Here is a 25,529-nt window from a genome sequence, read left to right as displayed (position 1 = left end):
ATTGATAAATGAATAAACAGATGAATGGATGTAGAATCGTTGCAAGTGAGAAGGGGAAATGTACAATCTCATTGGACTATTTTTTCATGAACCTACAGGTATCAGAAAGTGCAATTTGGGATCAAGAAATCTGAATTCTGCATTCAGATTGATTAGGGGCTTGCTGTTTAAACTTCATTAAATAATATAGCCTTGCTGTGTCTCATACATTCATTAATTTAACAAATATTTGTTAAGCATCTTCTATCTGCCAAGCACTGAAACATTTCTTATAAAGTGTATTTTTACCTGACTCCTCTCCTAGTGAATGATAGACATTGGTGATAAAAAAAAAAAAAAATTACCATAATTCAAATACTCAGGCTAGCTGAGTATCTGGTACCTGTAAAGACTGGTCAATGAGCAAGTCTTATTATAATCTGACCATTCTTTGGACAGCATTCCTAGAAAAAGAAAAGCAAAATGAAACAAAACAAAACCTTCCTAAGGGTGCTAGTTAGATTAGCTATTAATTAAATTTGCAAAGAAGTATATATAATGAAATAGAATTGAATATTGAATGTATTATATAAATTGCCTCTTTCTCGAATACGAATTACTCATCCTTTTAGGAGATCAATGCCATCAGATCTGTTTGCTATACACCCATTACACTTAATTAAATGGTTCAGGTCCAGTGGGGTCAGAGGTGTCCAATAACGTTTACCATCCGACCGCCATCCAGTGGCCTGGACTCTGTGCGCACGTAGTCCTGGTTCCCTGCAATGAGCAGGCTTCTGCATTAGGAAAACAGCTACTACTCTAATTTTCTCTAATTGACTTGTTGGCAGTGCTAATGGGGAAGGCAAAAGATGCAGGGACATGGAGACTGGGCCCTGACAAGCACCTGGCATGGAGGGGGGCCACTGAGTGAAGTACATAATCTGTAACGAGTACAGGACTACAGGCTGTCAATCTGGCTGCCAGTGGCATTTAATTCAGACCAGTTATTAATTAAAAATAATGATGTTCTTCATGCTGGCTCTTTTTTTACCAAGTACGGCATCTTGGTCTAGACCCCGAGCAACCTTCCACAGGTCTTTTGATTCACTTCCTCCGCCGCAGAGAGCCATTCATCTCACTACCTTCAAGAAAGCCTCAACAAAAGCTCTTAGAATAATGGGTCTCACATCTACCAAGTCTCTGGGGAAGGAGAACCAAGAATTCTCTCTATTACCCATCCCTTGTCTTTACAAACCCTATAATCAGTAAATATGCATTTATTCCTTTTTTTTTTTTTCCTGGTCACAAAGAAGATACCGGCCAGGAAGTGTCTTAGAGGCCCAGAGAGCTAAGTCTTTTTTCAGCCTCCTTTATCCCAATTCAATGTATTCTGTAAGAAAAGTTGGCCAAATAGTGGTGAACATCGGATCAATAATTTGAAATCTGTGGAATCACTCAGAAGATCCATAATTAAAAATAATTCCCATGGACATCCACCAAAATCCAAGTTATTTCAGTGTGATTCGATCACAGTGAGTTCAAATGAAAAAATACTGCTGTACTTTATTTTCCAGAGGCAACTGATATATTTTCCAGCCATATATCTGCATCATTTCAGTAAATCCAAAAAATAAATGTGCTGTCATAATTGTCATTAAATGTATTCCTGAACAATGGGGTCTGACCATAATTAATGATTAATTTATTTGAAATTCATTATGATATTAAATGTGTTTAACTCATTTGATTCTTTTATAGAGGGAGCAATTCCAGGCAATTCTTTTGTGATTTACTGGTTTTAAAGTTAAAGAGCTCTGAGCATGTGCAGGAAAATAGCTTCACATTGCCCTCTAGTGGTGAGCCAATAAATGACACTCTCCTCTCCTTTTGTATGGGGAGAAAACCCTCATTCTCGGTTGCTCCCAGCATCTTTCCCCCTTAACACACAAACAAGATGCCAATATCACAACACAAAAGGGGATCAAAGCATTATAGCCCACTGTCCACTATTAGCCAATAACTGAGTAATATTTTTGTTATTGTTGTTCAGGCTGATTCAGTACTGGATCAAGCTTTGTGGGGGCATGAAATATTCCTGTTGCTTCCTTAGGAGATCCAGGTGCATTTGAAAAAAGCACTGTACAGAGGCCAGAGGAAGCTCAAAAGATGTTAATGAGCAGGTAGAATATAAAGAACATAAAGGAAAGATTTTTTTTTTTTTCATAAAAAGAAGGAAAAAAAAGGTAGACAAAAAGGATTGTGGAGTTGACCTAGGTCTTTTATTTCCTTCGTAGCTCTATGTTACTTTAGAAAAGTCAATGAACTACCTGATCCTTATATTACCAACTGAAAACACGAGAAGACCAGACCAAATCATCTCCGGGACTGCTAGCTCTGAGTGATATTCTTATACCAGTTACAACTCCATTGCAAATCTGTTTCCCTTTCCCAAGGCTAAGCATGTTTTATTTAAATTAAAGCTAGGTCTCCCCTAGGATGTGCACAGCATAGTTGGGATCTGTGGAATTTAGCAGTTTGTGTAATTCATTAATCCAACAGCTAAGAAATTATAAAACTCCAGATTCTTTGTTAGTATATTCTATACCATGGCTAGACATCAAGTGGAAGAAGCTGTCATTACTCAGATCATCAGACACTTGTAAGCAAGCGTCAGTATTGAAATGACATTTATCTCACATTTACTATGGGGGAGAGATTAAGAAATGATTAATAATGCTCAGGAGCCAGATAGCAGCATGTTGTTGTAATTCAGATTGATATAAAAATTCAAACTGATAAAATGAAAATGCACCAGTTTAGATACATTTTTTTCTCTTAAATGAGAAATAATATGCACTCCAAAAGACAGAAAGCCAATAGTGCACAAATGTTGCAGAGGCTTTCAGAGCATGTTTTCTAAGGAGGGATAAGCTGGGCAGCTAGGAGGGGGGTGGACAGAGAGGTGAAGGCATGAATTCAATGTCTCATAGACCATGCTACCTGTGAGTTTTAGCTCTTAACTCTGAGCAGGAAGTGAAGAGCCTCTGATCAAGTCAGACAGTCTTCAATCTGAATTCTAAATGGAGAAGTCAGCATAAAACAATCATATTTAATCACCTTGTATAAATGAGACCTGCTTTATTATTTTATTGGACCCTCCTTACTTCCTTAGTATAGTTTCTAATTTGTTGCTGTTGATCTTATGGTTGACATGTTAACTAAGGAAGCCCAGACTTCGTCATTTATTTTTCCATGAGTATGTATAGATTTGCATGCATTTGTGTACATAGGAACCTGAGGTTACAGATTTGTGGTTTACCTTCCGTGTATGCTGATAGACTAGAAGACTGCCTTCCATATGTTAATAACATCTTGGAGTGGTGGCTCCATTCCTTAGGTGAATTACTTGGAGGAATTACTGTCTAGCACCCTCTCATACCCTGTGACTAAATCTCTCCCCCCTCTCTCTCTTCCTCTCTCTCTTCCTTTCTCCTCTTCTCTCTCCTTCAGATTTAACAAGTAAAACCAAACTAAACCAAACAAAAATCAAAACCCTAGCTCCCAAGCACAGGAGTTTTGGAATTGCTGACCTCTCTCTCACTCCCTTGATAAACAAATACATAGATAAATGCAAATATATGCTGTATGTATATTATGTGAAACCAAATGCAATTTGACCCGCAGAAAGGCAATTTTATGGAGCTTGACTCTAATGCAAATGTTTACATTGTAGTTGTATAGATAAATCATATGTTTGAAATCAGGCTTTGTCTCCACTCCAATAGCTATAAAGGATGTTTCCTAGTAGAGAAGTATTTTTGCTGACCCATCTAACTGTATTTTTGACATATACCTTTTTCCTGAGATTGTTTTCTACTTCCTATCATCCTTCTATCCCTAAATCCTACCCATACCTTCAAGCCCTGGTACCAAGTCCATATCTGCCAAGAAGTCTTAGATGACCCAATCCCTCACTAATTTTCCAGACCTCTAATCTCACATAGCATTCACAAGTTGTATCACACACTGTACTACTTAATTTTATGTAGTCTTTCCTTGTCCATTGTTTTCTCTGCCCAGAATTATGATTGTAACCTGACAATAGGGGTCCATCTTTAACATATGCTCCAAGAGCATTTAACATTTATTGACTGATTACTTTCTTATTAGTAAACTAGGTTGATAGCAAAAATTAATAAATAAATATCCCCTCTTGTAGGGGAAGCAATTCACTTAATAGAAGCCCTTTGACTACATTAAACATAATTTTATTTTATTCCTCTTGCTATATTGTGGCTCTCCTGTCATTGTGGTTTGGAATGTCAATATCTCGAATGCTAATATTTAGGTCACATAAAATCTCATGAAGAAAAAGCCATCTAATCAATTTTCAAAGAGCACTCACTGTCAGAGATAAATCCACTCATTTTTAAAACTTTTTTAAATTGTAAAATAAAAGACAGATACAGAAAACTACAAGCAACAAATATATAGCTTAATGAATTGTGTAAGTTGGACTTGAACTGTTTCTTTGCTCTATTTCCTGCAAAATGGCATTTGGATCTATAGGTTTAATCAGACTAAGTAGGTTCCATCCTTTGGGAAGACTCTAGGAGTGTGTTCTTTCTTTAGAAGATACATTATGCCTAGGTTTCTTTATTTTATCTTAACAATCATGAATGCTTAATGCCCAGATCCATTTGTTCATTGGGGCTGCAAAATAGTAATATTTGAATTCTATCATTGAGTTTTCACTTGTTAGTTGGAATAATATTATAAGTGTATGCTTCCCCTTCACACGCTGTGTGGTTACATAACTGTAGAGTTTATTTAAGAAAAACATAATGAATGTTTGATTCTTTAGCTGGTTTTCAAGATAATAATTTGGTTCTCTGTCAACCTCAGAAGTGACCAGCTTTTATTATTTTTTAAAAATACCTTTATGAATTCATACATTCATGTATATTTGTTGGGTTTCAATTCATTGCAACTCTCACCTTTATTGAATATCAGATTGTCTTCATCTTTGGTCTGTGGGAGCCTTTTTCATTTGATTCCTGAATTCATTTGACATGAGCCTATTAGTCTTTGGTTGTTTCCTTTCTATCTGGTTACATCAAGATGTTTCAAGCTCAGTTGTTATGTGTCCTATCTCAGACCAGGAATCAACCAGTTTTACAAGAACCCCTTGTTTCTTGCAGTGCAAAAAAAAATTTTTTTTTTCAAAATCCCTATCTGGGCATTAGGGGTATTTGTTATTGACAATGTCTCTAGACTTCTTCAGTGGATGGAACTAGGACAGACATAAAATGCCTTTTGAGTTGAAACTGATTTTCTGATTAAATTTTAGGAATGTAAGACTTTACATACCTTTTCTATTTTACATCAATATGTCCTTTCATCCACACTAATCTTCTGGGTCTCAAGGACACAGGAGATGATAGAATTATAATTTCTCATGATTATTCATTTGCTTTATCCCATATTACATTAGTTGCAGAATAACAATAATAATATTATCACCATCAATAATTATTGAAACATTGATTTGTGTATACACTACCCCTAGTCTACCTTATTTTTGACTTATGACTGTAGGATAGCTACAATATCAGAACATGTAGCCATTACAAAATAAAATCTCCCCCTTTTAACTCTTACTTAGTCTTAGTTCCTAACATTTGTTGTTCATTAGTTTACCATTGGGGTATCTACCCTGGTCATTTAGGAGCTCATTTCTCAGTAGTGCAGTAGTTCTCAGGATCATGGGAGTAATACTCCCTGGTTACTTATATGTTGATAACAGCTTGGGTGTGCCCTTTATAGTTAAGCTAACTTTTGTTAACTATAAAATCCTTGAATCACATTTTTTACCTTGGGTATTTCAAGTAAATTACTTCAGTTCCTTCTGGCATAAAATGTGGCTGTCCAAAAGTTTGATCATAATTTAAGTTTCCCCCCCTTTTTTTTTCAGTTATATAGCCAGATTTATTTTCCAAAATTTACAGAAATTTCCAGACTCATCACTGCTCTTAAGAAATGGTATATGAAAGTATTGTTTTCCTTGTAATCTCATGAACACTGGGCATTAACACGATCTTACATTTTTGCCAATCTGAAGGGCCAAAAGTTTTATTTTATTGTTGCTTTTCTTTTCATTTCCCTGAATATCAATTCTCCTTGGGCTATATGCAATGTTCTTACTAATTTGAAGAACTACTTGTATCTTAACAAGATTAACCACTTTTGTGTGTATAGCAAATATTTTCTTTCAGCCTAAAATTGTTCTTTTTTTTATTATGTTATGTTAATCACCATACATTACATCATTAGTTTTTGATGTAGTGTTCCATGATTCATTGTTTGCGTATGACACCCAGTGGTCCATGCAGTACGTGCCCTCTTTAATACCCATCACCAGGCTAACCCATCCCCCCTCCCCCCTCCCCTCTAGAACCCTGTTTGTTTCTCAGAGTCCATAGTCTCTCCTGGTTCATCTCCCCCTCCGATTCTCCCCCCGCTTCATTTTTCCCTTCCTACTATCTTTTTTTTTTTTTTTAACATATATTATTTGTTGATAGACATTGGGGAGGGCATGTGCTATGGTAAGTGCTGTGAATTGTGTAAGACTGTTGAATCACAGACCTGTACCTCTGAAACAAATAAGTTTTCCCCTTTCAAGTCATGTATTCTTTCTGTCCAGATGCCTAAAAGATTTTTTTTAACTCAGCAAAAATTTTTTTAATTACACTTTTTAGTATTTGTTCTGTTTCCTTTCTTTGGTTTTCCTCCTCAAGGACAACTATTACTCGTCTGTTAGACCTTCCTTCTCTTCTGTTCATCACTCTCTCCTAAATTCTCTTGTACTCTCTCTTAATTTCTTTTTGTTTTGTTTTTTCTTGTGCTTGTTTGTTTGTCTAGGTACTCTTTATTTTTAAAAATATTTTTTTTACTTAGTCTTTCTTGAGTTATACCACCTCATTTCTGAGTTTTTTTCCTAATTTTAATTTATGTTACTCTTGCATATCTGGCATTTAATTTTCTTAATGTTGTTTAGCTCATTTTGAAATAGTAAATTTCAAAGGTTTGATCTACTTTCCTTGCGTATTTTCAATCTCTTTTTGGGGGTGTGCTTGTCTATAGGAATGGTATACTCCTCAGTTTATTTTGTAAGGTATTTAGCCCCAACAGATTTTTGGGGCTTGCTTTCTTTCACATGACCTGTTCCTCTATGTTCCCAGATGTTCAAATAGCTTTTCTAAATACACAGAGCTCCCTCTCCCGTTGTTTTCATTAGACCAGAGCCGAGGGTTCAGCAAACTTTAGCCTGCAGGTCACATCGGCTCAGGTCCTATTTTTGTTTGAACCCCACTGAACTAAGAATGGTTTTTGCATTTTTGAAGAGCTGTAAACAAACAAACAAATGCAGGTGAATACATGACACAGATAATGTGGGCTGCAGAGCTAAATATTTACCATCTGGGTCCTTTACAAGAAAAGTTGGCCAAACCCTGATACACACTAAAAACTGTATGGCAGCTTGCTTTCCAAGTTTTCATGACTTTGCTCTCTTCTACTTTTATCTGGACCTTCTCTTCCCTTCATTTCTGTTGCTTCTGTCTGCTCAAATTTTAACTCTGTTGCCAGCAATTTGTCCCCGGTGTAAGTCCTGTCCTGGAGAGGAGATTTTGCAGGCTAGTTTTGTGTACTTATATTTACTGTCCACAGATTGGCCCGCTGCATTTTCTAGCATTAGCTGATAGGTATTTTAGAACTATTTCTGTTTTGAAGTTGGATGCCTCTCTCTGATTTCTCCTACACAGATGCTGATAAACACGCAAGTCCTAAGGTTGTTGGTGGTTTGTCCACATGCAATTATATTTCGGGGTTTGAGAGTATAGCTCATTGCCTACGTTTGTTGGAATTGTCCAAGTGCTTGTGGTTGTCTATCTAGTCAATCAGTCTCTTATTATGGGAAGATTCAGGAAGATTAAAAACTGTATTGTCACCCCTACCACCTGCTTCCCAGAATCACACTCACTCATTTTTAAACAACAACTTACTTAGTAGATTATATTAAATTTTATTGCAGGAAAATGTTTACCCTGGATATTTCAGTACACTAAGTAAATCATCATGTTTATTTTCTTTCTGTTTTTTCTCCAGAGTCAAGTTCCCATTACGTAATCTCCCTAAAAGCTTTTAACAATGCAGGAGAAGGAGTTCCACTTTATGAAAGTGCCACCACCAGATCTCTAACAGGTAAGCTGAAACAGTTTATCCTCTTATGACAAGGTAGCCAGTGTTTAAGTTGTGGTGGGGGAAAAAAAAAAAAAAAAAAACCTAAAGCAAAATACAAAGGAAAAAAACAAACAAAATGTATGTAGTCATGTTCTGAGCCTTGAGTATGTATGTGTGCATGCATATTTGTGTTTACGTGCATATACATATACACACGCACATAGTTCATTATCTTCTTGGTTTACAGAACTGAGAGGAAGTCAATCTATAAATTAGTGTGTGGACTTAGAGAATATAGATCTCTCCTTCTCTGTCTTCTCTCAGTAGCTCATATTTTGGTGGCTCGATACCACTCTTCATGCTCGTGTGCATCTTGTTTCATCTTGCAAGTCAGTGCAATTGAGGCAGGAAAGTTTCTGTGCAAAAGCCACCAGATGCCCAAATGGCCACTTGCTTCTCTGCAGAGGATCCTTCAAACTACTGTGGCAAGGAAGGACTGACCTCCTGGGACTGGTTTGGACGAGGCTGAGTCAGACAGGTGGCCTTTTCCTGAGCCAGGCCTATAGGTCACCCCTGCAGTGACCAGAGCCTTATGATATTTAAAAGTGTGGCTGCCTCCAGGGTTTCACACCTCCAGGAGTTCTTATGCGAGTTGGACTGTAGAGGCAGAACACACACACAAAGAGCTGGAGGAACTCAGAACGGAATGGATAAGAGAGTGAGATGCAGGACATTTACAGAGACTATTTGTGAGCAAGGCTGGGCTTACTCAAAAATAGAATAAATACCACTCCTGGGGGGCTGTTCAGAGTCACTGGAAAGTCACACAACCATCCCCAATAGCCTTATGTCTGAAATCTGGAAGTAAAACCCAAGAGGTCCATCTGTTTAGTGAATTCTTCGATCCTGCCCCATTTCAAAATCCACAAGCCTCGGACCTCATTTAACTCATCAGTTACTTTCACCTTAATGAGAATAAAAAATCTGAGAGCAGGATTTCATAGTGAACACTAGAGAACATGGAAAACTACTGGGTGCCTGAGTATGAAGTCCTGACAAGGAGGAATAAATCACCTTGGAATAAATAGTGGGATCTGTGACTTCTGCTACCACCTAAGTTTATATAAACTTTGTACAGTTTATTTTCCAAACCCACAAGCTCCATTCATAGGCTCTCTTGAGAATAAACAGTTTTAAAGTGAATTCACAGTTGTTACATGATGGTTTCCAAATATACCATCACTTCACTAATTTCAACCAGATTTTCTTGTAAGGCAAAGTTGTTGTTCCAGAGTTTGCTTGAATCTTTGGCTCCTGTTCTCAAGGTCTATGATCTGCCTAAAGTGGTATGAAAAATTTTGGGTATGTGTCAATGTATTTCTTTATCTGTGGAGACACTATGGCTCTCTCATTGTGTTATCAAAAGGGCTCATGTCTCCCCAAAAGGGCAAATAGGCAAATAAGAAGTATTACCTGAGAGAATGTCTACTGTCAAACATATTATCTCTAAATAAGATGAGGCGTATGGAGGTCCAGAACAGGAAACCATGACATAACATGATGGAGGTGTCTAGAATTTTCACTTCCCCTTATTCTCTTGTTCTGCCAGTAGCAGTGTTCTTTGGGAGGTAGCAGGTCACTTTAGCTCTACTTGTTCTTTCCGTAATTTGTGTTTAGTAAGCTATCTCTTTCCTGTCAATGGTAGATGTTGAGCACCTGCTCATCAATGTGACCTTGAGCTTGTGATCAGGCAACACAAATTATACTATGGCTAGTCTTTTCAAAGACCACTTTCTTACCAGAACGAAAGCCCACAAAGAAGAGACACTCAGGTGACCAAAAAAAAAAAAAAAAAAAAAATCAATTTTGAGCAGAAAGCAGTAGAAGTAAAAATAGAGTTTACATAAACCAAAGATAAACTGCTCACAAAGAACTATTTGGGACATTAACTTCTGCCTTCACATTTGTTGTCATTCTTTAATCCTTGGCATATGGCATTCCCAGAGTGGTTTCCAAAACACCAGTGATCCATAAGACTATTTTTCTCTAATAAGACTCTAATCCTAATGGATCTGGAGGAATGAATGGATACCAAAAGTTGGAAATTATGTGAGGCATTTTCTTATTGAAGTAAAGTCAGTAGGGTTTGAAGAGGAATGAATAAAACCAGTCCTTTCTTGGATGTGGCAGACTTATTGTGTTTCCACACATCATGGAGAACAAAGGACAAATAAATAGAATCAAAGGTTAAGGTTCTGGGAGAAATTCTATCAATAAATGTGTCATAGTGCCACAGAGAAGACATTCTCTGTCTCTGAGCTCTATAAGTATTCCCATGAGCAGACTTGGAAGAGGCCAGCATAAAATAAATAAAAAATCAGAGGCAATAAATGCATCAGACTGGAGTAAGTATCAGGCCATGATGATTTCCACAAACACCTGCTCTTAGGTGGAGCCTCTTCTCTGGAGCTTCATCTCATCCTGAGCATATTAGTATTAGAGCTGAGGAAAGTTTCACCAGGTCAAATGGGTGTGTTAAGAGTTTCATTTGTGCAGTAGAGCTTTTCAGTTCTTAATGTTGCAACAACAAGACATTCTGAGCCTGGAGAAGGGAAGAAGGCAGGGGAATAAGGAGGTGTGTTCTTTGAATTTGTTTATTCTCAACTGCTTTATCAATGTCTGAATGAAGTATAATCCAGATGTAAAATTATGTTATTATTTTAAAAGCTTGTTTTGAACTTTAGTATGTGAACTGAAAATTCATGAACTCTTACCAAAATATTTATTAGGAATTGAATAGGCTTCTCTTTTTAGCAAAAGGTTTGAGGCTATGTTTTCTTTTTAATTTTTATTTAGTTTTTACTCTTGAATATAACCACTGCAAATCAACAGCATATAAGGCACCTAAAAACTGGAAAAAAGTTGTTTAGCAACAAAAAATGGTGTTTTTTAACCAAAAAAAAAATGCTTTTAATTTAACTGTGCTGAGAGAAAGATAATTAGCAGTGTATGGAGCATACATGTATTTAGAATAGTGCTCGCTCTCCACTAGAACATTCTGCTTTGTTGGAAAAGCTCTATGTCTATACTATCCAAGATGATAGACTGGCTTGTATGGCCGTGGGATACTTAAAATGGGCTAGTGCAACAGAAGAAGTGATTTTTAAATTGTATTTAATTTTAATAATTTAAATTTAAATTGTCCGTGTAATTAGTGGCTCTTGTATTAGTACAGATCTAAAGGAGATGGCAAGTAGAATGACAAGCCATGCCTGAAAACAAATTTGCTAAAAAAAAGCCAAGAAAAACTTGGCCAGGGATAGAAATTCTTAAATTATACAAGTCCATAGATAAATACCAACAAACATTATTTGAAATTTGAGGGACACATTCTGGAACTGAGACTCCAAGAAACTCCACAAGTCATGAAAAATATACTATTGTAAAATCCAGGAAGAGCCAGAGTGGCTGTTAGCATTTCTTGAAGTAGAATCACTACTTTTCAAAACCTTATCTAGGGCACCTGTGGCAGATTATTAAATTCATATCGGTTTAAAAACCAGGTTAAGCAAAGAAACAACATATATGGTATAACACATTATGTAGGTTGGTCAAAAAAGAAGTTTGTGATTCAGAATAGTCTTCCTGTTGTGTATAACATTCTTCTTGGAAAGTCGGCTAAGAATAGAAACAAGGGAGGCAGCACCTGTTTCAGTTTGGCCAAAACACCTGCCACCGATACACCGACCTGATGACTGATCGGGATCCTCCTGGAGGCTCTTCAGCTCCCCCTTCATCATTTCATAAATCCATTTGGGTTTAAAGGAGCCCTTAATAAAAAGACACAATCAAAGGAAATACGGAAAGCCTGGGCTCTGTCATTAAATTTTAAACATTTTTCTTTCTCTCTCTTTCTCTTTTTTTTTTTCTTTCCTTTTGTTCTGTTTTTGTTTTCAGGTTTTGTATTTTGCTCCAAAGACCACAGCCCAGTAAACTACTAAATAATTCATTGGAAAACAGAGCGATGAGTAGGGGGTAGGCATTTGAAATACGGTGGACAAAGTGAAGTAGTCATCAAAACCAGGCAATAACTGCTGTGCTTGGAACTAGGCTATTTAAAAATGTAAACTCTGTATGTACACTGCTTCAAATACTCTACATTTTAGCAGGTCAGCTCCCCAAATGTCCTCAGATGCCCTGCCTGAGGGCTTTCTTTCTTTCTTTCTTTTTTTTTTTTGTTAGTGAGAATACATATTACATGATTTAAAGGTAAAATTTCAAAAACTGAAAAGTCTTAGGTATAAAAGGCTCAAAATTGGACTCTTACTATGGCCACAAGACAAACTCTTCTGATTCTGATATCCGCAGCATAAAAATGAGTACAAAATTTTTCTAGAGAATTTTCTAAAACCACACACGTCATCATGCAGGTTCTGATTATGTTAATAAGGATCAAAGCCTGTGTGTACCTCCCACAGTTCGTTCTGTCTCCCCAGCCAATAACATAAAGTTTTCCCATGGAACTTGATACTTTGGAACAAGTAATATGGAATATAGGTATGCCTTAAGAGCCTTAGTTAATTACTCTGTGGGAAAGTGGGTAAAACAGATACGTCCATACTTTCTTTAATGATTTCAGTCTAAGAAAACCTGCCACGCCAAGTGCTAGAAGAAACCTAGTTATCAAACATATCACTGGGGCACACGGGCCATGGACCTGGTCAGTCTGGCTTTACGCAATCATAGCCATAGACGGATTGCTGTAGACCACAGAGCCCTTTGGGCTTTATTACTTGTTTCTTGCCTAAACAATATTTATGCAGGTATAAGCTAAGCAATAATGAAAGCATTAGAGAAACCGAATCAAGTTAGAAAAGGAGAAAAATAAACAAACTTAAAAGAACAGATATTGGATAGGCATTTATTTCCTTAACAGGAGGAAATAAACCAGACACTCCTTTTGATCTTGTTATTTTAAGTTATCTGTATAGTTATAAAACTGACAAGTTCTATACTAGACCTTTTAGGAAGCCATGTGCAAAACTCCAAGACGAAATGGGCTTTTAAAATATATAGCTAAAAGTGACCACCAGAAGTGGAGCTGATAAAACCACTATAGGAAAATGAGTGAGTTACAGAAAATAGTCAGTATTTTTGTAATAGAGCAATACTGTTTCGAATGAGTTTTCCGATTGAATTAATTGTATTTTTTTCTGTTCTTCTCATGTTCCCTTTCATCATTATTGCCATGCATTTAACTCATTGTGACGTGTTACCACTGATATTTATTTTTTTAACTCTTTTATTTATGTATGTATTTGTTTGTTTCATTTGGCGGGTTTTTAAACCCAGATCCCACTGACCCCGTTGATTATTATCCTTTGCTTGACGATTTCCCCACCTCGGCCCCAGATGTCTCCACCCCCATGCTCCCACCAGTAGGTGTACAGGCTGTGGCTCTTACCCACGATGCCGTGAGGGTCAGCTGGGCAGACAACTCTGTCCCTAAGAACCAAAAAACATCTGAAGTGCGACTTTACACTGTCCGGTGGAGGACCAGCTTTTCTGCGAATGCGAAATACAAGGTGAAGTTCTAACTGATAGCGTAAAATTTAAGATGAACTGTCATTTGCTTAATACATTGTTTTCAATGCTTCCTGGGCTGTCGTGAGTCGTTTTGTTGCAGTGCCACTAAATGGAAAAACAAAGCATTTTAGTAACACAGTATCTAAAATTAGAATGGGAATAATTGTATCTTAGGAAGCAATTCTAAGACAAGGTAGAACAACATCAAGAAATGCAAAATGTTATCTAAATTCCACCAGATGCTGCATTTGTGTAAAGGATTTGATTCTGTACAAGGAAATGCCATTTTCCTTTGAAAATAGCGGGGCTCCACTTTCATTTTCGGGATAGATTTTGGTGTCTTTCTTTTTATTTGGAATCTAGATGGACACCAAAGGCAACCCTATCAATGTTACAGAGACCCATCTTATAGTGCACATGCCTGGGAACACAGCTGGAAGATTTTGTTACAAAGTCCTCAGAAAGCACTCTAAGCCATTAGCATCTACTTTCTCAGTTAGCCTTGAAACACGCTCATGTGGTAAAGAAAACCACAGTGCACATTCTCCTTTAACTAACATGAATTAGACCAACCCCTTTCACTGAGTCATCCTACAACCCTGCTAAGAGCTCAGTAGAGATGGATTGTGGAGGCGTTGTCTTTACTACTTCTGAATCTCCATCAGCCAGCCTTAGCAACTCCAGCAAATAGTTATATACAGGGACAATTTTGTTACCTCCTAAGCCTGCCATAATGTTAGTATATGCAAACAATACACAAAATGTAGCCTAAAATGAGAAAATCAACAAGTGACTATCAAGTACCTACTATGTACCTAGAGCTGTACTAGATGATAGAGGCAGTTACACACAGTTTAGTTGTTGCTACTTAACATATCATTTATAATCTTGGAATGAGTAAGACACTCAGTTCCACTGATCCGTTGATACACTTCAAAGAATTCTTAAGTTATTCAAGTGACATAATATATGAAAATGCATTTAAAACATAAAGTTTCACAAGATGATGATTTGGGATGAAGAAGATAGCTTTTTTTTTTTTTTAAGATTTTATTTATTTATTTGAGAGAAAGAGACAGAGATAGCAACAGAGATAGCGAGAAGAAAGCATGAACAGGGAGGAGAGGGAGAAGCAGGCTTCTCGCTGAGCAGGGAGCCCGACATGGGGCCTCGATCCCAGGATCCCGGGATCATGACCTGAGCCAAAGGCAGACGCTTAACCGACTGAGCCACGCAGGTGCCCCAAGAAGATAGCTTTAAATATAAGATCATACATGTTCCCCAGTAACCAAGGAGCCAATAGTTCAATCCTGGCACTCCAGCTTCTTCAGATGCCCCTTATCTGAGAAGAGAAGATCCCTTCTCTTTACCATTCCACTGGGGTAGCTCTCAGAGAGAATTTGAATCTCTTGATATTTCATCCAGTGTCCTTCCCACTAAGCTGCCATCTTGCTTAATCTAGCCTCTAGCCAAGTGGTGATTTCAGGAATGACAACATCCTTTGGGAGTGTCTGACTCTAAAGACCCTGGAGATAAATCAAAATCCCACCAATAATGTTGTAAATCTGCCTCTTTCTTCCTGTAGGCATGCTGAATCTGTTTCTAGTCTCTTTCAACTTTTAAGTGGTATAAAATTCACATTTCATCATAAATCAGGTTTTAATTGAAACCATTTTAAAAAGCTTTCTTTGGTACTGTCACCCTGCTAGGTCAGGTACTTGGAAAAACTCTCCAGGCAAGTCCAAGTAGTATCATTGATATAACATATGTTTTAAGTACCCTATCCATCTCCTTGCAGTATTAGATTTAAGGCTCAGCAGAACGATAAATAAAGATAACATTATCAGATAAGACAACCAATGAAACATATGAGAACATTTAAAAAAAAAAAAGTCTCTCTTTATATATAGATAGACCAATTCTAAGTTTACTTTTAAAAGACTACTTTAAAAATTTTATGCCCATAGTTGCTGTACTTTGTCGATACATTCATTTCACAGAATGGCCATGGGTACTTTGCCAGTATGTGAAATGTTCTGAAGGACAATGATTGTTCTCTGCAGAATGGCTTAAGTTCCAGAATTTCTTGAAGCAGATTATTTTGGTTGAATAGTTCATACCAGCACACATGGAATTATTGAGTCTCACAAAGAATGCCTGTTAAGACTCAACCCAGTAACTATTCCTTGTAAGCGGAGGCTGACTTCTCTCATGGATTGAAGTTTGGGAATAGAAAAAACATTCTGTTGCCCTCCATACACACCTACACTCTACATCTTCACCCTGAGAAGAAGAGTTTTAGAGGAAAGGGTGGTATAAGTTGGGTCGCAAGGATAAATACAGACCATATCAAGCCCACTAGAAAGTAATACAGTAAGCTTACATTTTACAAATAATGTTAATAGGGTGCTTTGGTTTTACATTGTGAACTTCTCAAACTACTTTCATACCTATTACTTCATCTCACTCCCCAGCACAGCTTTATAAGGTAGGCAGAACATGACACAAGATAGAGGGGAAAAAAAGAAATACATGGAGTCTAATGACTTGGGTGCAAGAGTTGGCTTTACCATGTCCTGTCATGTCATTGAACTTGCTCAATCTCATTTTTCCCATCTATATGATTGGAATATTCACACCTACTGTAAAAAGAGTAAGATTCTCCATAGTTAAGCATGTATGTAGATCCCTTTATAAAGACATCATTAGGTTGTATAACTTGAAAAAATTTTCCCATGAAACTTCAGCTGGAGCTCAGGTGACCTAATGGCATTACCCAAGGCTATCTCCACAGGAGTACCCTTCTACTTCATTTAATCCCAAATCAAGCCATATTCCAGACATTTATATTTTGATTGTCTAAAACTCTGTTTTGATTTTCCTTATCAGAAGGGGGAATTTTCTGTAATTTACTTTCTATTGAAATGATTAATCACATGTTTTATATAAATTTCTATTCAAAATACATTCACTGAGTATTGGCTAGTGCTTACCAGATATAACATGGCTATTACAGAAGATACAAAGTTGTGCAAGACTCAGTCACACCCTCAAGATACTTACAATTCAATAGGGAACTTAAGGCATGCCTAAAGTTACATATCATGTTAGACAATTCATGAAATATTGTAGCTAACATTTAATATGTTCCCTGGACCAGATACTATGTTTTGCTTTACAGACACTTTAAATAATGCTAGGAGGTCAGTGGTATGGTTATCTCCATTTTATGGATAAGGAAGTTGAGGCTCAGAGAGGTAGTACCTGTTGCATTCTATGCTCTCAAAAGTAACTGGCCATGATTTTCCAAAGTACTTCTAGGCTAATGATTTATTCTGAACAATAACCTTCCATGAAGTTCCTAAGAAAACCCAGTGAATCCATGGTATTTACAGAAGGCAAGTGCGTCATTCTAAAACACAAACAAGGACAGTATTGCTTAGCGGCCTCCCAAACGCCAGTGATCTGTATGTTCAAAGAGACTAGTTTTATAAAAGTATGATCTTTTCTTCCTAGCTGAAATATTTCTCATTGTCCCATTTTTCCCCTTATTTCCATTTCTAAGGCTTAGAGGTGTTCACGACAGTGAAGGAAGACAGGGTTGGAAGTTATGTTTCAGCTTGTCAGATACTAGCTGCCCATGTTGTGTTTTATTTGATGAAATTCTATCTTCCTGAGTCTACACAGTATTTTTACATTTACTCAGGGCCCACGTTTTTACAGCTATTTTAAAGAAGAGCTTCTGATAGATGTTTATGAGGTCATCACTTTATTAAGATGGATGGGCACATCATTAAAATGTTATTAGTACAGTTAAATATTTATCTGGTTTTGTAATGAAATGTAGGATTTTCATAGCTATAATCTAAGGATTCATAGTAGAATAAAAAAGATATACCACACTACAGTGATATAGGAGGAGATAGGTGTGATGTAAGTGGGGAAAAAGAGCTTTCCTTGATTTTCTAAACAGAGATATTAACAAATATAATAAATATAAAAGTGAAGGTAAATAATAAACTTTGGGAAAAAAATCGAGATCTAAATACCAAGCATAAATTGATACTTATAAGAGGCATAAATAGGCAAAATTTGCCTGATCACATGGAAAATATTCATTAACCTGGAAGATTAACTTGGTTTTCTTCTTCATTACCATTTTGATCTCTTGAGTAAACAATAAAAATAGATACTTTATTTTCTACTAAAATATCTATAACCTGTTCAAAAGACGAATTCAAAAGACAAATGAATTCAAAAGATAAATAATACTAACACAATTATAATCTTTTAATACATATCCAATTTGTTGTTCCCTTCCTAATCAATTGCTCCAGTGACCATACTTATATGTGTGTTTCATGTGAACTTTGCATAAAAAGAAGACCACACAATACAACATTGTTTTTGTTTATTTTATTTATAATAGCCCAACAGATTCTGGAATCACTAAAAGTTTGTGCTATAAATAATTTTTTAAAAGTGTAAGTAGTAGATCTCTAAAAATTAATTTTATTACTAATGGAAAATAATCATGATGATCTATTTAAAATATATAAATTAAAACTTCTGAAAAAAAGATTTTGATTATTACAAACAAATGAAAGTTAAAGTCACTGCAGATTAGCTTAAAAATAGGATTGACAGAAGCAAGCAGAATTGGTCCTGAGACAGTGGTTATTACCCTACTTGGGAAAATTGATCAGCTAGCTGCCCCTCTGAACAGCATCGCACCAGATTTAATCCATCGTGTTTTGGAGCTACCATCAGCCAGTGTAAACTGGTTGACAGAAAAAAAGTAGAGCCAGTGCTGTGTCCTAGGTCTTATGCTATTTGGAAATAGACTGTTTGTTATTTGGTCGTCTCTTTACATGCTTTGACTTAGCAAGTTGATAGAGTTCATCTTCTTCTCTTTGCTTATTCCCCACTGGTACAGTCAGAAGATACAACATCTTTGAGTTACACAGCAACAGGCCTCAAACCCAACACGATGTATGAGTTCTCAGTCATGGTAACAAAAAACAGAAGGTCAAGCACGTGGAGCATGACTGCCCATGCCACCACATATGAAGCAGGTATGTGAAGAGAGTCTTACTTCCAAATTTCGATTTTTGATGGTGTTTCCCAGGTTTTTTGGAAGTTGGAACATATGTGCATTATGATGTTTAACTTATACCTTATCCTGCAGAAAATATTTCATACTCTGTAGTTCAAAAAGCACTTTTATATCTAGTATTATCCTCCCCACTCTAGAAAAGAAGAAAATGAATCCCCAGAGGTTTGAGTAATCTGGTTTTAATCTGGGCATTAACTCTGGAGATCTGAATATAAATCTTTTTTTCAATACCTTTAAGTAAAGCCAGAAATCCATGCACTGAACTCTGCCCAAAACATTTGAGTCTTTGATTAGCAGTCATGGTGGGTATTTACTTTTTTGGAAAGAAATTAGATACAATAATACATTACAACCATAATCGCATTGGTGTTTACCATAAATAACCTCAGTTATGGGTATGGGAAGAAGTTTCTGGGTGGTTATGTTCACTCCTTAGAAATAAGACAATGCAATGGAAAAACCTTCATGTAATTTGAAATAGTTCAAATCACAGGAAAATGTAATTCACTGTAAATTTTACCAGTCACATTTACTATGGATCATAAATGTTGAATTTGTAACCTTAACAGACGTGCAGTACACCTGGCTTTACAGTTCACAGACATCCAAAATCTGAAGAATACAGGGTTCAACCAGCTGTTTGATTGGTTTCATGGTATTCTATTTAGGGGTAAACTACACCACACATTTCCAAATTTAAAAATATATATACCAATAAAACTCTCTGAGTAAGTTGAATTTCTTTTTCCATTAGAATTTGTCCCCTGGCAGTTCATTTATTCCAAACTACTACCTTAACTCAGAGAGTTCATTGTTAATATTTCTTATATTTTTGTGGATACTTCTTTCTATAAGAAGTTTTCTAGTTTGTCTGATTTAATTTCAACATCCTTTTTTTTTTTTTAACTTCTTCTATTTTACATGTTTACATGTATTAACTCTTTCTCCTAAAAGTCTGCCCTGGTTGCCAATATTCACAGCTTCTTAGGAAGAATAAGACATGATAAATGGGTTATGTTTTATGGGGAGAATAAGGGCCCTGCTCTTCTTTTTTACTTAAAAGGAGATGAAAGGAATTAAACATAAACCAGTAAGACATTTGGTCTTCCCTGAGCGAAAGAGAAGGAGCAGTAATTTCCTCTTAAAGCAAGCAAATTCATTCATTTTTCCCTTTCATAAACATAAAGTGCACCCTATCATCTGGCTTGATAAATATATCCTATTCATTTCTCATCAACTGCCTAGCCTTGTAGGGACACCAACGGTGAGACCCATTGCTGACAAAAAGATATTAACTGCTAGAGAGTGGTTAATAGGAAGATGATTGTCAAAACAGATAGTGATCTGGACAAAAGTGTAAATAGCATGTGGATGAGATTCCTGGGTGATGATGAGAAGCAAGAAGTAATTCACAAGTGTCTGCAGACTTTATAGCTGTGAGAAGGAGATGAAGTGAATGAAATAATTCTAGGTTTGCTTCTAATTCTGCAGTAACATAAAGACTGTATGGGACTGCATAGTTGTGCACTTGTGCTGAAGTTGCTTGTGATAAAGGTAAGAGTGTTTGGCAAATCCTTGAAATAAAACACTTCATTCTGTCGAGGTGATAAATCCTTAATTTTATTCTAGTTAAGTAAAATAGAAAAAACCGGAAGGACACCTGAAATAATGCAGAAAAAAACAAAAATCCTGAAATAACATAAGAAATACAACCACAGAGTTTTGGCTAAGTTGGAATCCGAACAAACAGATCCAAGGATAAATCCTGTCTGGAGAAATAAAGGGAGGTTTCACAAAAGAAATAACAGTTGAGCAATGGCCTGGGTGAATCATCAGGTACCCATACCAGGGACTTCAAAGGAAAGGAACAGCATGTACAACAGTACCAAGCAAGGATCAGAAGGATGTCTCCTAGAGGAACCTAGGCATGGCTCAGCGTGAGTAGAGCACGGATTCATCAGACAACAAGGGGAAATGACGCTGTAAAAGAAAGTGCATTAAATACCAGGGCTCAATATTTATTATTTGTTATTTATTTACATTTTTAAGACTTATTTATTTAGGGACGCCTGGGTGGCTCAGTCATTAAGCGTCTGCCTTCCGCTCAGGTCATGATCCCAGGGTCCTGGGATCGAGCCCCGCATCAGGCTCCCTGCTGGGCGGGAAGCCTGCTACTCCCTCTCCCATTCTCCCTGCTTGTGTTCCCTCTCTCACTGTATCTCTCTCTGTCAGATAAATAAATAAAATCTTTTTTAAAAAAAGATTTTATTTATTTGAGAGAGAAAGAGAGAACAAGCAAGAGAGAGCAGGAGCAGTGGGGGAGGGGCACATTTTTGCTATAACACATCTTCTTTTCCTGCAAGAATGTCCTTGTTCTTGTTTCATTAAAACCATATACATATGCAGTTTCTTACTCAGGATTCAACTACACTAGACCTATGTCTGCTCCTCCTTCCACTTCCTTTTTTTTTTTCTTAATTTAAATATATTAAGTACCTTCTCAGGATATTATGATTAGGTGCAGCTTTGGTTAACCTGGAATACTAGTGGCTATGAGAATCAGCATATTAAAAATAAAATGTTATAAGAGATGGAAATATTTGGTGTCTCCTCCATTTGAAAATAGGGTTGCTCAGATTCTGCATGATAGGGCCAGCACAAGAGCCAAAGAGAATAGGAAGAGTGAAGAATTCAGAATTAGGACAAAGTTGTACCTATCTTGTAATACAGAAGCATTATCATGCAGAGATCTGGAAATTCCTTCAGAATCCAACCATAGAACTTAGACATGTTCTGAAATTTCACATGTCAAACTAAGGGTAATGAAAAGAGACTGTCAATAATCGACTTGGAGTATTATGCATTGCCTCGAAGGAAAACTCACTGCATTTCAGAGCATAGACTGAAAATCAGATCTAAAGAAGCCTGGAAGATACTGGACTGGCCTGGCCAGTTTACTGCCACATTTAAAATATATTTAAATTTTTGTTGAGCAAAATATAGGAGGAAAAACAACTTTCTCTTTATTCTTCTAGGTCCTTGGCTGAGACCCCGCTGTAATAAAAGATAGATTAATAACAGGAAGGCAAACAGGAGTTTAATAACGTGTACACCTCCTGGAGACATGGAGGATACCCAGGAACACTGAGTAACTCCCTGAAATGGCCCAAGCCATCACCTTAAATACAATCTCCAACTAAAAACAAAAGAATACTTTGGGGGTTAGGGAGCCAGTAATGGGAGGTTTTCAGGCAAATCACAGTAAGCAAGGGTGTCGTTATTATACAGATTTAAATTCCTGCCTTCTCCCTAATAAGAGTTTCTAGAGATTTTATTATCCTCCTCTTCCGGGTACAGAGAGGGAGACACTCTTATAAATACAAATTTCTCTTATAAAAGGGTAACATCTACTAAGTTTTCAGAGCTTCTCCTGTGTCTACTTTTTCTTAAAAATAATCGGCCTAAAATAATCCTTATGCCAAAGAGGCATATTTTGGGGTGATAAATTCTGGTCCCTTTCAACAACATGTGGGAAAATTAGCTCTAAGACCTCCATGGTCTCATGCCTTCTCATTCCATGACAGGCTGATACTAAGACCTTCCCAGATTCCATACGTCCATTTTTAAATATTCCTTTGCCTTCTTGCTAAGAGATATCTAATATGTTCACCTAAGCAAGCTCTTTTAACCTGCATTTAAATTCATTTTTTTTCCTTCTTCTTGCTTTTAAGAAAATATAGAATTAGGTGAATTTTTGTTTTAAAATCCTGCAGTTTTAACAGGACTCTGTCTCTTGGAGACATGTAGCCATCAATCTCACTAAGTATGTGCACATTTCTTTGTTCTTATAATGATTCTTAGATGTTTAGCGTGGCACTCTCTTGGAAATATCCATTATACTTTTCTCCTCTGTATTCATACATATTCTGTTCTACTCTCTATAGTTATACCATTGGAAGTCATTTAACTTCCATAGAAAAACATTCATTTCTATATATTTGTTTGGTTGCTTGTTTAATTAAAATACTTGAAATAAATCGTAAATGGTAAGATCAGCATGATATACTGCATGATGGATTCTGAGTGTCAACATCATGATTAGAAGTCCCATAAATGTCTGCTTTCTTTCACATCCAATGACAAGGCCTTGTCTCTGTTTCATCTCGCAGCCCCGACCTCTGCTCCCAAGGATTTGACAGTCATTACTCGAGAAGGGAAGCCTCGTGCTGTCATCGTGAGTTGGCAGCCTCCCTTGGAAGCCAATGGGAAAATTACTGGTAAGCATCTCTGCTTTATTTCCAGCATTGCTCTGCTTGGCCTGCGATTGCTTACCCCATGTGCATGGCTCATGCCTTTTGTGTATTAGTTTTCTGTGCCAGCATCTCAGTGGACTTCCCCGCCCTTTCTGGTTGTCTCTTCTTGCCCCCTGCTAACCGTGGAATTTCTTCTAATGGTGCCTACAAATACACATTTCATTTGAGTTGCTTTCTGAAGGATGTGTATTTCAATTAGTTTAGACCTTTTGTTTTTCATCTTGTGGAGCATTGGGACACTCTTCTAATGGAATGTCTCTAAGCATAAATGACTAAAACGAAGCCAGTTGTTTGGCAATTACAAAATACAAAAGACACCTAATGACCGTGTATTTTTGAATGGCACATACAAAGGAGGTTTGTCTGGGGGTTTTTAGTTTCTCACTTAGCTTTTAGCTTCTTACTTAAATCATAAGGTTCGTAAAATACTTAATATTGACTGACAGAAATTGAACTTAATGAATATTTCACAGTGACAGATTTTATTTTGCCAAATATTGCTGATAACATCAATGCCTAATTAAAGCATCCATTAGAAGCCTGTAATGTTAATTTAGTATGAAAAATATAATGGAGTTCTATCAGGGATTTTGCATTTAAATGATCACTTTAGGCTTTTAATAGATGTCTCCATAGCATATAATTATTATGAAAAATATTGTATAACTAAAAATGTGCACATTATAGTCTAATTAACTTGAACCATTGGGTTAGGCACATGTAAGAGTCACTCCTTTTTCTTCTTTTTTTGCAAAGAAGAAGTGGATAGCACTATTATAAATTAACAAAGTAATTCAGTCATTTTGTGATAACAGAGATAAGCATGGAAATTATAGTTCAGATGGCACACTTACTTTGTATGAGTTACTTTCTGAATTTTCCAAAATGAAAAGATAATGTGAAAATTCCAAATGTGATTTAAATTTAAGCTGAAGACTTGTTTTCTCTAGAAAATTGTTCTGAGTGCAATAGCAAACAGAAATTTCACTTGAGCTGACAAATATGGAAAAAGAAGAGGGATATTAAATCTTCCCAAAATTCTATATGCTTAGTTGTCACTCTGCCAGGCTTTTTAAAACTGAGGCTGGCTCATTCCAATTTTCTTTTTCTTTTTCCCATCAATGTTATGATTTATTTTCATTGGTTCTATTTCAGTACTTTTGTAGATTTTGATTTGTTTACATGGTGACTTTTTTATTATGTTATAAACAGTAATTTATAAGCGTATGGTAAATCAATAGATAATAAGTTTAAGAAGAAAAAAAACAGAATAGAAGTTGCCTAAATAAAAATGAGTTCTGATGGAAAAAATATATTTTTTTTAGTAAAGGATAAAATAAGCCATATACTACCCGAATTCTCATCTCTTATTTAAATAAATCTCATCAAATAGTCAATGTAAACAATAGAATGTGTTTTCAACTCTGAAAGAAGCTTAGTTTTGCTTTTTTGAGGGAAAAAATGGAAGTCTGCCTCATGTTAAGAAATGCAAATGAATCTAAACAATAAAATACTGTGTGCCAAAATTGCAACCTTCTCCACATATTTTATTTAGAGTTGTATGTTCAGTATCCCTTCCCTCACAATGGTAAGGTAAAAGTAGGGAGGCAATACTTTTTACCTTTAAGAGCCTAGTTCATTTATTAAAACCAAATTATTATTTTCAAGTTGAGATATTTTGACTCAAGTCAACAGGGAGCAAACATTAAGAACCCTTAAGACAACTTCTTTTCCATATGTATTTTTATTCTTTCATCAAATTACTTCCAGAAAACAGGATGATAAAATATTCAAAATACCATATAGCAGAGGGCCCAGATTTACTACACTCGGTTTCTCATTAAAGTACAAAGGAAACGGGAGCTCTTTCCCAGTGTGTCAGAGCATGTGTGTGCCTATGCAGAAGAAGGTGCCCACATCCTCCCTTTATATTTCTTTGTTTAACCACATCTCTGCATGTACACAGACGTAAAGCAGGGTGGTTAAGGACCCAAGCTTCTGAGGGAGATGCCTGGGTAAGTTAACTTTCCTAAGTTCACTTTCTCATCTATAAAATAAGGATAGTAATAGAACCTGTTTTTGTAGAATGTAATAATGAAGTGCTGAGAAAATTCTCTGATGTCCAGTGAGAACTAAAACAAATGAACTATTATTATTCCCATTTGAAATCCATTCTAGGGTGAGGCTTTATTAATGTACTCTGCATAGAACCCAGATCATCAATTTGTAAATATATATACTTCAAAAAGATCAAACAAAAAAAAAAGAGGACAAAGAAGGAGATCTAGATA

The 25,529-nt window shown here is 36.4% G+C and overlaps 1 protein-coding gene across 1 annotated transcript in view; it reads left to right on the top strand.

Moving 5' to 3' along the window:
- Nucleotides 1-25,529, top strand: part of DCC (DCC netrin 1 receptor) — a 773,306-nt gene that overhangs the window by 638,756 nt on the left and 109,021 nt on the right. Inside the window, exons 16-19 of the mRNA XM_044921252.1 lie at nt 8,149-8,244; nt 13,576-13,808; nt 18,746-18,884; nt 23,095-23,202. Of these exons, the coding sequence (XP_044777187.1) occupies nt 8,149-8,244; nt 13,576-13,808; nt 18,746-18,884; nt 23,095-23,202 (576 nt within the window). The remainder of the gene's footprint in view (nt 1-8,148; nt 8,245-13,575; nt 13,809-18,745; nt 18,885-23,094; nt 23,203-25,529) is intronic.

This window comes from Neomonachus schauinslandi, chromosome 14, assembly GCF_002201575.2.
Source record: "Neomonachus schauinslandi chromosome 14, ASM220157v2, whole genome shotgun sequence".
In the NCBI taxonomy this organism is placed as follows: domain Eukaryota; kingdom Metazoa; phylum Chordata; class Mammalia; order Carnivora; family Phocidae; genus Neomonachus; species Neomonachus schauinslandi.
Note: the sequence above shows the minus strand (reverse complement) of the source record. Positions and strands in the feature narration are given on the sequence as shown.